The sequence below is a fragment of the Actinia tenebrosa genome, unplaced genomic scaffold (genome assembly GCF_029948245.1).
Source record: "Actinia tenebrosa isolate PJP-AT-01 unplaced genomic scaffold, QUT_ActTen_1.0 PGA_scaffold6__47_contigs__length_16458017, whole genome shotgun sequence".
NCBI lineage: Eukaryota > Metazoa > Cnidaria > Anthozoa > Actiniaria > Actiniidae > Actinia > Actinia tenebrosa.
Genome location: NW_028292583.1, coordinates 414,802 through 429,377, shown reverse-complemented (window position 1 = coordinate 429,377; position 14,576 = coordinate 414,802). Strand labels below are relative to the sequence as shown.

At 32.7% G+C, this 14,576-nt stretch overlaps 1 protein-coding gene across 2 annotated transcripts in view; it reads right to left on the bottom strand.

Annotated features, from left to right (window-relative positions):
• Positions 1–3,208: 3,208 nt before the first annotated feature.
• Positions 3,209–14,576, bottom strand: part of LOC116289094 (1-phosphatidylinositol 4,5-bisphosphate phosphodiesterase beta-1) — a 39,561-nt gene continuing 28,193 nt past the window's right edge. The window contains exons 27-38 of one of the 2 annotated variants that reach the window (XM_031695983.2): positions 13,845–13,883; positions 11,924–11,965; positions 11,476–11,522; positions 11,068–11,133; positions 10,228–10,352; positions 9,904–9,973; positions 9,614–9,712; positions 9,308–9,384; positions 8,835–8,930; positions 5,541–5,598; positions 5,011–5,097; positions 3,209–4,615 (exon numbers count right to left, since the gene is read on the bottom strand). In XM_031695983.2, coding sequence (XP_031551843.2) covers positions 4,502–4,615; positions 5,011–5,097; positions 5,541–5,598; positions 8,835–8,930; positions 9,308–9,384; positions 9,614–9,712; positions 9,904–9,973; positions 10,228–10,352; positions 11,068–11,133; positions 11,476–11,522; positions 11,924–11,965; positions 13,845–13,883 — 920 coding nt within the window. In that variant the 3' untranslated portion in view covers positions 3,209–4,501. The remainder of the gene's footprint in view (positions 4,616–5,010; positions 5,098–5,540; positions 5,599–8,834; positions 8,931–9,307; positions 9,385–9,613; positions 9,713–9,903; positions 9,974–10,227; positions 10,353–11,067; positions 11,134–11,475; positions 11,523–11,923; positions 11,966–13,844; positions 13,884–14,576) is intronic. The other variant, XM_031695984.2, reaches the window with a different exon arrangement.

Genomic DNA, 14,576 nt, shown 5'->3' with positions numbered 1-14,576 from the left:
TAAGTCATTGATCAGACTATAACTATCTATTGACAACTCTTTAAAAAACTCTAGCAAATGCAGGCTTTAAGCCTCCCTTCTGAGATCAGTAAACAAAAGCAGAAATCAGAATAACAAGACAAGCAATTCCTGGATTCAAGGCTAAGCCTGCATTCACTAGAGTCGTCAGTACCTTTCATGTTTTGATCACAAACCAGACAAAAAAAATCTTGCAAATTTTATCAATACCCTGATAAAACAACCTTTTTAGGGCATGACTAACTCACAAATCGAATCTTGAAACAACTTCTGGGCTGGAGGAGCGTAATTTTAATTGGGGGGGGGGGGGGGAGCTAACAACTGCCAAAGGCAGGAACACCTAGGAAGGGTCTGAAGGCTAGCCCCACCAAAAAAGTTTTAAACCGAGACCCTTGCAAGTGTGATTTCTAGTGTTTTGAGGAGCATTTACAACGTGTACTGTATAGGCTATTGGTATTTTAAATAACAAGTAATTCACAATATGGCAGCAAAATTATTGGGTTCAGGGGGGGGGGGGGGGGGGGAGGGTAGGGGGCTATCCTCATTTCCTGTCAGTATGGTCATTCCTTCATTTCCAATAAATAGAACATTAACCAGATAAGAAATACTTTCTTTATTGCTGTTAACGTAAAAACATCTAAGCCATACTAATGTGCAACTAGGTATAAGTATAACAAATTAAAGTATTTCCCCATAATTTGAAAATCCTTAATACTAAATGGCAGCTGAATGACATCGGTAAAAAATTGCCATTAAATATATACTCAAATTTTAAGTTCTCTACATTGTTTCTTGGCATTAATTACATACACTGCGCCTGAAAATATTGGAAATGACATTTTTTGCTCAACTTTTAACAGTGGCTATAATGTAATAATCCATACATTCTATAGGCTATTGCACCACTTCGTGATGTAGGTCTGGTACGTAACAAAGCAAATTCAGTTCTAGGGGTTAAATTCTCTTGTCCCCCCCCCCCCCCACCCCTAAATAAATTAAAGCTTCTACAAAGAAACCATAAATGAATGCAGAGAAAGTTAGAGAACTCAAAACAGAAGCACCAAAATGACAGGGAAACCAAGATTCATGTTGATTCCCTATACATTCCTTGTTTTAATGACCATTCTTCAATATTATCAAAATGAATATGCACAGACATCATGTATGCTATCAAAGGTTGTAGCATTGTTTTCCCATTTATAGTTTATTAGGGTTGGAGAAATCACAAAAATCATAAGCTAACAGTGCACCATATACATGTATGTCTAAAATTCTGCATTCTATTCCATTGCTGTGAAGCATCAATGTAATACCAATTTGTACATCTGGAGATCACATCTTGATCTAATAATGTTACCTTTAGTAAGGCTGCTGGTAAATACCCAATGCTTAGCAACCTTTATTAGCTGTGTTGGTTGCATAGCAACCTAATCAGCTTCCTAGCAACCTACCTGTCTATCATACCAAACCCAAATTATATAGTTATGGAAATCCCTTGCAATGACTTAGTATCAAGAATGCAAATTAACTGGCTAAAAATTTTTTTTTTCTATTTGGAGAAGAACGAATGGTAAACATTGTTTTAAACAACATATAATAATAATAAATAACCTGAATAATAAGAACTTATATTATTACTACAACATCCAACTACAAAATCATAATTTACTAAATGCAGTATATCATTGCTGATAATTATATCTGCAATATAGACTACACAGTCGTGACGTTGAATTGATATCCAAGGTAGCATGGCCTCGCAATACACTGCTCTTGCCATATCGTACCATTATTCATTCGTATAGATTCATATCTGTATATATATATATATAACCTAAATAAAAAGGTATGTTATATTGGTCATCTGTTAGGATGCCATGAATGTATACTTAATTAATAGCATTATTTTGTGTTTTTATTGTTACACAATGATTGAGAAAAATCTTTCAAAGGGTTACTTGGAACTAGTTACTACCATCAAATCATAAGATTTAAAATCATTAGAATATAATATTAAATTGGCATTAGTCTATTCTAAATTACCCTGTCGCACTCAGCATGTAGCAGTGCAAAAATGGTAATTAAACTGTAGACTCCAGAGAAGTTGCATCCTCTGAAACCCAGGTGTATAATTGTCCGTTGTTTCTCACTACCAAAAAGAATTCTGGTGGTTAAAAATGAGGATGAGGGTTTCCTGAGGATGGAGAAGTTTATTTAATAGTTAGTATTAAATGAGTTAGTAGACCTAAATACTCACTAGCGATTTATTTTTATTTATGTGCATAATTATCTCCTTCCCTTGCATATTATTTTGTTTTCTTTTTATCAGTAGACTAGAAGCTCGAACCCAAGTAGGATATTTAGGTCTAGCTACCAGAACACTTTGCTCATTATCCAGGCAATTTGGATCTGGAATTAAATTCCTATTTAAAGAAAATTGTCCTGCACTGTAAATGACAGGTTTGATAAGTAGTCATATGTAGTCATATGTATATATATTGATAAATATGTTCAAGGCATAGCATTTTGCTATAAGTATCCTAAGTTCCACCAGGGATAATTATTTATTCTGTATATTAAGTGCACTGCATTAAACCATGACCCTCACAACCTCATAGCATTCTGGAGAATAAAAGCAATACTCAAGAAAAGTGTAAGGAAACATATAGGGCCTTGAATTTGTTGCATGAAGGCTGTCGGCACAGCTTACCATTATCCTATGAAAAAATCATATCATTCTAAGAAAAACAAAAAAACCTAATCAAAAATTACACCAACAATTTACCAATTGGAAATCACAACATCTCCCAAAATAATACTTTCATTACCTACATGTATTGCTAAGTAATACAAACAACTCAGCTAATGCATACCCTACCAGAAAGCCTAATGATTCCTACAACAAGTTTTACGTCAGTGAGTTTGGGGTCTTGTTGCAAACACAATAGAACAACTATTCAAGTAGCCACTCAGGGAATTGTCAGGTTCAACAGAAGTATATATTAACTGCAGAAACCTTTCAAAATAAAAATAGCTGTTTTAAAGTAGAGTTTGGTTGCTTAATAGAAGTATGATTAATATAGTGTAAATAAAACCTTCTTTGGGACTTTGAAAAATACTGCTGCAAAATAGAGGTTAGCTGCTTATATTTAATAGAGGTATAAATTAGAGCAAAAACTTTCTTTGGGACTTAGAGGTTAGCTGCTTTAATAGAGGTTCAACCGTATTTCTATACATCCAATTACTTTTACATAGTGCAACCTGGCATGGCGGGCCACTAGTCAGAAACCACTAGTCACAAATAGCTTGTCTGTACTACAGGTTTTGCAGAAGGCATATAAAATATCTTCTTTTTATAATGATACCTACTAGAAGCCATTAATAATGAATTTAACCCCCTTTTTCCATTATTTACATATTTAGCAATTGTTGCATCTTCTTTCACTTGTTATATCAAAAGAATATAAAATAATGAAAACTGTGAGCTGTAGGGATAAAAGAGAGAGATAAAACTTCTTGTCTGAGTTCTTTGTTTTTAGTTAAAGATACAAAAATTGTGAAAAGTAAAACAAATGTGTAAGAAACTGAAAAATTACTCAAAAACTTTAATTTTTAGCAATGCAGCTTTCATGATTATGAAACAATATTGAAGCTTGATCTCTTTCCCTTCTGTAAAACAACAGTGATATCCCTGGTTATGTCTACTTATTCCAGTCTAGCATATTTTTTAAGTCACAAGAAAATTCTCTGTAGCTGAGGACATACAACCTAAATCACAAACTTGGTTATTTTACAGTGCAATAAATTAATTATTTAAGTCCTAATATCTTAGTTTTGCTTAAAGTGACTCTTAAATCCAGTCTATCAACTCTGTCTTTGAGCCAGAAAAAGTCAAACAAACAAAGCTGACCTACTGCTGCTAGTTTAAACACTGTTGCCAAGCAATAATACCAGTACCTAGCAACCACTCTGTTGTCTAGCCATAATACTGTTTCATAGTAATATTGTCCACTAGCAACAACACTGTTGCCTAGCAATAATACTGTTAGCTAGCAACAGCACTTTTGCCTAGCAATGATGATGCTGCATAGCAATATTAACACCTAGAAACAACACTGCTGCCTAGCAATGGTGATGTCGCCTAACAATCACTGTAATTTAACCTATAAACATTGTTTCCAAACAATTGCTCATAACAATGATATTTTAAAATGCTGTCTGACAGCATTAATTTTTATTCCCCCATTGCTGTAATGATAATTATTGATGGATAAGAACTGCAATTATTAAGTTGTTATTTTCATGTTTTTTTGTCTGTCAGAGTCGGTGTATCTGTACATTTGTCTAATGAAAAGCCATCTTTGAATGCATATTAGATTTGTTAGATGACTCGTAACTCATTACTATTTAAATAAGAATTTGGAATAATTTTGCAATATCTAGCAATAAATATCTTATTTTTGATTGCTCAAATAATTCATTTCTACAGACTTGTAATCTTGTCCTCAGCAAACAGATTTGCATGAATTGATTCTAAGTTGCAGCTTGGAATTGACTGGTATTTTTTGTCGTACAGGGCTTGTAGCTCCTTTACAGTCTATGAAGGCAAAAAATATCCCATAAACTGTGAGATATTACTTGGAAAAGATGAAATATTTGAAAGGAATGGAAATAAAAGGAAGGAAGGAAGGAAGAAAGGGATGTAGAAATGAGATGTAGAAATTAGTAGAAGACAATGTGGGATCAGAAATTTTGAGTAATTGTTCACTCACTTGAGGAAGAAAAGGGAATCGGAAGAAGAAGGGAGGATGGAATGTAGTAGATAGAGATGGAAGAAGTGGGAAAAAGAAAAAACGAACAAAGGAAGGCAAAGGAAGAAAGAATTTGGCTGAATGACAAATTCAACTAGCCAGAAGCCACCATGACTGACAACAAATTTGATTGCAGAATGAATAAATGGGCAATATAGCTGGGCAGCTTGGCTATGCTTACCTTGTCTTTGTCTGATTTCATCTGTTCTGAAATCTTTTGCTGTTCGACAATTAATTCTTCCTTTTCTTTTTCATGAAAGTCTTTCATCTGATAATAACAAAATACATTATAACATCCAAAACTTCAACAATTAAAATACAGAGACTGTATTACTGAATTAAAAATAATGAGACTAAGTATTAATTTATTATATGCTACATGAACATGAAATAGTAGAGTGCAAAGACTAGTAACATCTGTGAAACAATAAGTCTAATATATAAATAAATTATTAAATTCGCACTAGATTCATCTTGAACAAAATACTGCAACATGTCTATTTTCTATTGCTTAATCAGTTCTATTTAGGACAAATTAGCTATATTTCACAGATCAATTGTGAGTGCTCTACTATTATACTCAAACAAAATATTGACATTTCAGATCATTGAGAAAATATATGAAATTTATATTCTGCATTAATTCAAATTCTATAGTTATAAATTATGAATTAATTTAGACATTATGAATTATGACTGGGATAGATTTACCTTATGTCTTTCCTTGACTGACTGCTCAATATGCTTCTTGTTTTGTTCTCTCTTTCTCCTACAAAAAAGGTAAATAAGATAATGTAATCAAACCTGAGAAAAAAACAACATTAACCCACACACACAAAACTATATACAAACAAACAAACAAACAAGCAATTAGGCAAGCAAGCAAGCAAGCAAGCAAGCAAGCAAGCAAGCAAGCAAGCAAGCAAGCAAGCAAGCAAGCAAGCAAGCAAGCAAGCAAGCAAGCAAGCAAGCAAGCAAGCAAGCAAGCAAGCAAGCAAGCAAGCAAGCAAGCAAGCAAGAAAGCAAGCAAGCAAGAAAGCAAGCAAGAAAGCAATAGCAAGGAGAGGGTTAAGCATGCAAACAATCAATTAAGTATTAGCAAGGAGATGGGTAGCTAGGGAGGTGAGGTCAAGGGAAATGATGTAGGGCAAAGTGAGATCAGATAATGTGGATAAGTAAGATTGAACGAGTCATTTCAGATCATGGTGATTGACAGCTTTATGAAATCAAAGGCCCTTTGGCGAACTCGTGGATACTTGTTGCACTTTTCGAATATTTAGATTGGTCTTCCTGTGCCCTCATGCTTGTTGACATTCTTAAAGGATTCCAAATACTTCGCTCGATTTAATATTTTGAATACTCGATTTATCTAGTAAGATGAGTAATCGTCCTATTTATTTTCCTTTTAACACCTAGTTCTTCGCTATTTTGTTGAGTTTGAAAGCGATTTCTGTGATGAATTAATTGTCTGAACTTCAATTAATACGAAAGACGACTTCGACTACGACTTCGATAGAGTCAACTGAGTCAAGTATAGAGTACAATTAAACATAATAATACTTTATTCAAAAAAATGCAGATTACATATTTTGAAAAGGAAGACATTGAGGTTAGCCCTATATAAGTCCCCTAATTTAAAATAAATAAATAATTTTAAGAACTAATAATATATATATATATATATATATGTACAATACTAACTTCAAAAAATGTTCATGTGTTTCTTAAGTCTTGTTTTAAATTTATTTACGTTGGGTTCATCTGTATGATTTACTACGTTATTAGGAAGATCATTCCAAGATTTGATTATTCGCACAAAAAAAGAATATTTGTAACAATTTACTCTAGCAGATTTGGTCTGTATTTTAAATTGGAAGAAGATCTATTTGAAAACGCTTTCTCTGTTTTCAGTTTCAAAGCGGGCTGTGTGTTTTATTCCAGCAAACATTCGACCTACGAGCTCAAAAACTGAATATACAAGATAATCGGCCGTTTATGATAAAATCGGGACGATAAACATAAAGCGTTGCGTTATGCGTGTTGATTTACATTACTACTTATCTTGACCTTCAATGGTCACGGCTCCTACATATTGTTTCGGATGAAACTATTTATTTAAGCAAATATTTTATAGAAATACGTTTATAAATGCTATTTATTTTGCCTTCATCCAAGTCGGTAAATTAATGATTATTTATTGGAGCGAATTCTCGTTAGACCTTCGCACATTTCAACATACAATCTGAGCATTGCTTCGGCTGTTTGTAATCTTGTAATGCGTGGCGTTCAATTTTTTTTCTTCAGAACGGCTTATTTAAATGACAAAACTGGCCGAACTTCCTTCAAAACTCCATTGGAATTGGTCTTTTTTTGGTCTTTTGTTATTTTTTCTACGATCTACGTATACATCTACATTGATTATTTTCTTAAGAAGTTTACTTTAGTAAATACAACTGTTGATCAGAAATAATAAGACTTCTCTCGATCGAGTTTATGAGATTTTATTGCTGAATACCGCCGTGACTTTGAGCTGTCCCTATGGAGAATAAAGTCCTCCAGAGCTTGAAATCAGACTCTCTTCTTGAGTTCTAATTAATTTTTCGATAACCGGCTCGATCTACGAGTCTCAGTCTGAAATCGAAATGTTGACGTTGTACGTAATAAGCGTTTTTGTTTACTTTTTTAAAATACATCAGAAAAAAAGGTCTAACTCACAGAAGACTATAGGACTAGACTCATTAATTCATAAACTCCTAACCACCAGTTGCTCAAACAAAAGATTTCTTCCTGGTTTATTTGATTTCATTCAAACAAACCTTTCCAAGACAAAGACCGTATTTGTCTGCTTATTAAACATGTCATCATCCTCACCATAAACTTGGGCTCATTAATTCAAAAACTATAGCTCATTAATTCATAAAATCACCTCTTGCTGAAACAAAGGATTTCAAATCTTATCTAAAAAAAAAAAAACCGAAATCATTATATCCCGCCCAATTTCGGTAGGAACTTCTGGCCGGATCATAGACCGGTCTTCCCGTGATGGTTGAATGTAGACCACCCCTCCTCTTCCCTGAAAATTAGACCATAAACTTGAGCTCATTAATTCATAAACGCGACTTTTCATCTTGATCAAACCACCCGTTGCTCGAACAAAGGATTTTGAATCTTATCTAAAAAACTCCTGAAATCATTATATCCCACCCAATTTCGGTAGGAACTTCTGGCCGGATCATAGACCGGTCTTCCCGTGATGGTTGAATGTAGACCACCCCTCCTCTTCCCTGAAAATTAGACCATAAACTTGAGCTCATTGATTCAAAAGCTATCACTCATTAATTCATAAAATCACCTCTTGCTGAAACAAAGGATTTTGAATTTTATCTAAAAACTCCTGAAATCTTTATATCCCACCCCGATTCCGGTAGTAACCTTTGGTCGGACCATCGACCGGTCTTCCCGTGATGGTTGATCGTAGACCACCCCTCCCCTTGCCTGAAAATTAGACCGGCGCCAGAGAACAATAGGCGGCGCAAAAAGAACAATAGGCGCCGTGGCGCAGAACTCTCATTTGTATAATTTTACTTCGACTTGCATCTTTCCTTGATTCTTTTAATATGAATAATTCGAAGATAAAACCATGTGCGAGTGTGCGCATGCACAGTGGGCTCCCACGGCGTCTACAAGTGATAGAAATGTATCCCACATGGAACATCAGCATTTCGTTTCCTCATATAAATATCAAAGTAATCTATATGGTATAAGAGCTTTGTGCTTGTTAGTGTCGTGTAACATTCGTAATCGGATGACGTAAGACGATCGACAAACGTTTAATTATCGATCTGCTAACATCTTAGTGAGTGAGTGAGTGAGTGAGCGAGTGACACATTTGCATATTCAGACCCCTCACAATAACTCGTTTCTACGCTTCGCGTATCCACGAGTTAAAAAGAGGGAAAAAATGCAAACATGCAAATAACCAAGCATATTGGCATAGAAACAAACCTCTGTAATTCATCTTTTTCTTTGACATGTCTTGATAAAAATTTCAGTTCTTCTCTGTTCATCTTGTCTTGGTCTTTCTTCAAGTCATTCATTTGTCTGATGGATAAGATTACAAATTCAATCAAATAATTTGACACCAAATAAAGAAAGCAACAACTTTATGTCCTTACTGAATTCGAATATTATACTCTTCAGAGTTATAATCGTCCTTAGGTGAGAATGGGGAATATTACTTTACATTTAATTTATACATAATTTGGATTTGTTGGTGCCTATATAAACAACAACAAAAATTTTTCAATCCTCAAGAGAAGGGCGGGAATTATTATTTTTTAATCCCCAGATTGGGAATTAGTGCAATTATTAGTTTTATTAAGTGTAAGTAGTGGTTTATGGGCAAAGTGGGTGAGACTAAGGAAAAGACCAGAAGAATGAAAAAGGATAAGAAAGGGGAAAATTTTTAATTCATTTACCTGGCATGAACGTCATCTAATAACTTTAACTGGTCTTCATGAGACTGCTGCAAGACTCGGTCTAGTTCCTCATATTGCTGGAATTAAAATAAACATTAAAATAATATTTAACTTGTATGATTGAACTAAATAAAAACCACTTAAAGTACCTTTAACAATAACTAACTACTATAACAATACTCTACTTATAAAGCTATATATCAATCCCAGGAATATAGAGTGAAAAGCAATCAATCACAATAATTACAGTTTGTTAATATTTCAATTAGATGTTAAGCTTTTGATGAACAGCCCACACATACTTACTGGGTCAATTTGCTTTTTGGAAAATTCTAGCTGCTCAGCCAGTTGACGCTGTAACAACTCAATCATGTGATCTCTATGTACCCTTTTAAGGCCATCAACCTGAAACAAGTCATAATTCCAATGCTATTAATTCAAACTTAATCATTATACAGATATTTTTTCAAAAAAGGCTGGAAATAAATACATAATGTTTTTGTTGCATGTTGTATGTTAATATTGTAGCTTGAAATGTAATATTCATAATATGTAATTGAAGTCCTATAAAACATGACATAGCTGAAGATACTTACCTTACTGTCGTGTGCCTTGGAAAGGGAATTGATTTCATCCATTCCTCTTTTGTATGTCTCTTCATAACTTCTGTTAAAAAAGTATGAAATTAAGAAGAAATGGATGAACGAATGAACAATAAAATGAATTAATAAGAATAATATATTACAGCATAATATTAAAAAATGCAATATTGTTCTTAAGAAAATCAGTATTGGTTGAAAATAAAAATCAGCCAATCAGAAGAAATCGATCTCATGAATTAACATGGTGGTTGCCTTAGAGACAATGAAGATTACAAGTTAAAACCATAAAGTATAGAATGTAAAAAATAACATTTTTACCCCTTCTTTTCAGCTTTTCTTAGTTCTTTTTCAATCCGTCTTTTTAAGGAACTCTTTTCTTTTTCAAGGTCTTTGAACATTTTGTCCTGTTCAAGGAAATGTCCTTTCTGTAGTTTATCTTTCTCCTGGTTAAAAAATGTAAGACTGCTAGAAATTTATAATATCAAAATGTGAATAAATAAATGAATGGAAGAATGAATGAATAAATGAAAAACTAATGTATAGATAGATGGATTTCTGTTAGATGAATGGATGGATGGATGAATGAATGACTGAATGAATGGATTGATGAAATGAATGAATGAAATAATGAAAAATTGAAAGGGTGAATGAATGAATGAATAAAAAATGAATAGATAGATAGATGGCTACTTAGATGGATTGTTGATAGATGAATTAATGGATGGATGAATGAATAAATGACTGAATGGATTGATTGATGAAATGAATGAATAAAATAAAGAATAAATGAATGGATGGATGGATAAACAAATAAAAGAAAGAATGAATGAATGAATAAATGGATAAACTTTATAAAAGAGAAAAATAGGGGATCACTTGATAGAGTATTAAGAAAAGAAAAAACAAACAGGAAAACTAACAAGGGAATTGCTGAATATTTTTTACAAAATGTACAACGAGAAAGCAGAAGATGAATGAATGGTATTATTTGAGAAAATGAAATAAAAATGAAAAAAGCAAAATTAGTGAATGAATAAGAATAAATGAATATGGGAGATAGGAATAACCTTTATTTATCCAAGGTACACTAGTAGGGACACTGTTATCAATGGGAGCCCTGTCTACCATAAATACAATTTACAAAAATAAACGTTTCACCTTTTCATGTTTCTTTACCAAGATATCATGTTCCTTTTTGTTCTTCTGCAACAACTTCACATAATTCTGACCAAAATAAAGAATACGTGTTAATAACACCACAAGTTTTTGAATTAAAACAAATAAAACAGCTTTTCCCATGCTCTGTTCTGTAATAAAACATGCAAGAAGTGTGAAGAGAAGCATGAGCAAAAGAAGAGTGCTATCTCGCCACACATCTTTTGTATCACTTCATGCATCCTTTATCATTGAACAGAGCATGGAAAAAACTGTTGTAGATTTCAAATGCTGCTTTCATATTACTTCTAAGGCCAGATGGTGTCAGCAACTGTTTATTACTAAGGCATGGTTCTCAACCAATCAAACTGACGCCATACTATCTAAGCTATAATAAAATTAAAACCCTACCTTTTGTTCCTTGAGCTGCTCTATGGTCATAGCTTCAACCTTCACATCTGCATCAATGAAAACGATATATTTTATTACAATTATTTAAAAAAAAATATAAAATTTATTTCATTTTGTAACTGCATAAGCAAGTTTGTTGCTACTGGCTATATGTGTATGTAAGTTGTTGGTAAAAACTTAAGTTTAATTATACTGTTCTCGACCAATCAGAATTGATTCATGTACTACAGTTTAATGAATCAATCAATGCTTATTTATTCATTAGCAATACTGGAAGTATTATCTTTATGCATCACAGATTGATGACACATTTATAAACATTGGTTCCATGGAAGCAAACACTTATTAACATGTTAACAATCACTATGGTGACTAAAATTTTTTACTTCACACAATAACAAAGCAACTACGTGTCAATCATAAGGATGTATATTAAATCAACACTAACATATGTGGTTCCACGACATGTCTTCCTCTGTTTTTGGTCGACCTGAAAAAGTGGAGTAAAATCATACTAAGAGAAAAGTGAGCGTGAAAAAGTGGATGAATAGGATGAATAGGATGAATAGAAAAATGAAGATGATTTATTATTAATTTAATGAGTTTCATTTATAACATCTTTTAGTGAAAACCTGTGATGCATAATTCATATTATCTTGAATAGCAGCACAATTATTTTAATCCTTGATTTATAAATAAAATATAAATAAAATATTAACAAAATTAATATTGAATACTCACAGACCTCAGGTGAATAGGTTATGACAAAAGCCACCATACTGGAATGTCAATATTTTTAGTTTTAAAACTTATTAATCCGTTTTTTAAAGTTATAACTTTTTCTGGAACAACAATTTTTATACTGGAAGTTTAGTTTCATTCATGCAGCTGAATGCGTATAATTTATTCATTCATCTGGGTCTAATTTAATATATATTGATTGTCAAAATCTATGATGTTATTTTAAGTATTTAAGATTCTTTATTAAACAACTGCATGGTTGACTATTTAATATCAGCTATAGGAAATATTCCTAAATTATTTTGTTTTGGTTGATCGCACTGCTCTAATCAATATTGCTCTATTCAAATGATTCAGGTATGATCATGGAATGCAATTTCCCAATAATTTAGAGCTAAAAAATAATATATTAAATAATTTATAAGGTCATAATTATTTTTTGAGTAGAGCTTTTGTGTGACATTGTTGTGGACAAAAAGTGTACCGAGGTCCAGAATTAATTATAACGGTCAATGTTCTTTACTGATAGATTTTGTCACATCTATTTTCATTTTTAATAAATAATCTTCATAATATATGTTGTATTTTATAGTTGATGAATAAATGTCAAAATTCTTTTAAAACCTACTGTTATTGCAATTAATTTTTCAAACATGCAAACTCCATGTCTGCAAGGTGCACGCTAAAATATTTGTTTTTTTGCTGCCGCCAGTCAAAAATATGAAAGGTACTGACTGATTAGGTTTGATTGACGGCAGTGAAAAACCAAATTTCAGCATGCAGCTTGCAAACATAGGGTTCAAAGCTAAGAAAATGCAATAATACAGCATTATAAAAGTTTAAAATGTTTGCCAAAGGCAGGGAAAAATATTTTTTTTCATATTATGAAATTAAAATTTATAATTTAAAAAGAAAGAATAGATAAAATAGTTTCAGGACTTTTGTTAATAGTTTTAGAGTCAATCCCGCAGACAGTGATAATACTTAATTAATAAAATGTAGAATGGAATATGGTTGAAATATGGTTAAGGGACTTGTCATAAATTAGCAGCGTAGAGGGAGCAATGATTTGAGTCAAAGTGGTGAAAATCTTAAAAATAATGACCAAGCTACAAGCATTAGGTATGTGCTTTGCCAATTGGCATAATTATAAAAAACAAGATTTTGAAATTAAGGCCTGATTTGAATGTTACAAGTTCTGTAATTTCCATACTTCTGTAAGCTTTAAAAAAAACTTGAAATACAGTCTAGTTTTTAATCAATTGAATTTTCCAACCTTGATAGGAATGCACTAGGAGGTTTTCAAGACTGTTGTAATTGCCAGTAGCTAATTGTGGCCCTTGTTCCATGATGGAGGAAAACCAAATAGCCCAGAAAACCCCTCAATGCACAGGAGAGAACCAACTTGAGACTCTACTCCAATATAACACCAAGTTTGGTAATTGAACCAGGGTTGCACTGGTGAACGGCAAAAGCTATTGCTGCTATATATGCCACCAGTGCTTGACAACTAAGAAGCAGTTACATCGAACCTTCCCTTCTCCTTGCCCCCCATCTCTGCTAATTTCTGACAATGTAAGGTTAAAAAACAAATGTTGGTAATGGTAAGAAAATAGTGTGCTACATACGCTTAGGAACCAGTGTGGATGACCGTGACCAGTGGTAGACTGCAACATTAAGAAAGATTAAACTAACAATTTACCCTAGGCTAGACACTTATAGCAGAAAGACACACACAAAAGAAGCACAAGAGAATATTGCTGTTATAAGCTTGTTTCTTTGACGGACAAACTGAAACTAAAACATACAAAAACCCTTCCACACAATTAGACTAAATTAAATTAATAAAACTACGAAAGCAATTACATACACTGTACACATATTAATAATATAAACTATATACTAGCTAGAGAAATGAATAATAATGATAAATAACAAATGAGATTTAACAGTAGATTCCACAGTGGCTCTTCTTCCACTGGATTCCATTTGGAACTTATTGGTAGTCATTAAACTCGTGAAATAGATATTAGACTACCACAATGTTTTGCTAAATTAAGAACAAAATACAAAAATATCAACTATAAGACTATGAACAAAATATTTACTACTTGGCTAAGTGCTATAAATTACTGATTAACATCAATACAGCCAACTAATTTCAATGACAACAAAGAAACTGGAAAAAATAAAATAAAATAAAATAAATTTCCTATAAAAAAGATGCTATCAGCTGTCACTGGGAACAAAATCAAATAAATCAAAAGCCATGCTGGAGGTACTACTGAATAGAACTAAAAGTAACACCAACATGTCTACTGTAACATGAAGTACAGCTTCTACAAACAAACAATTGACAT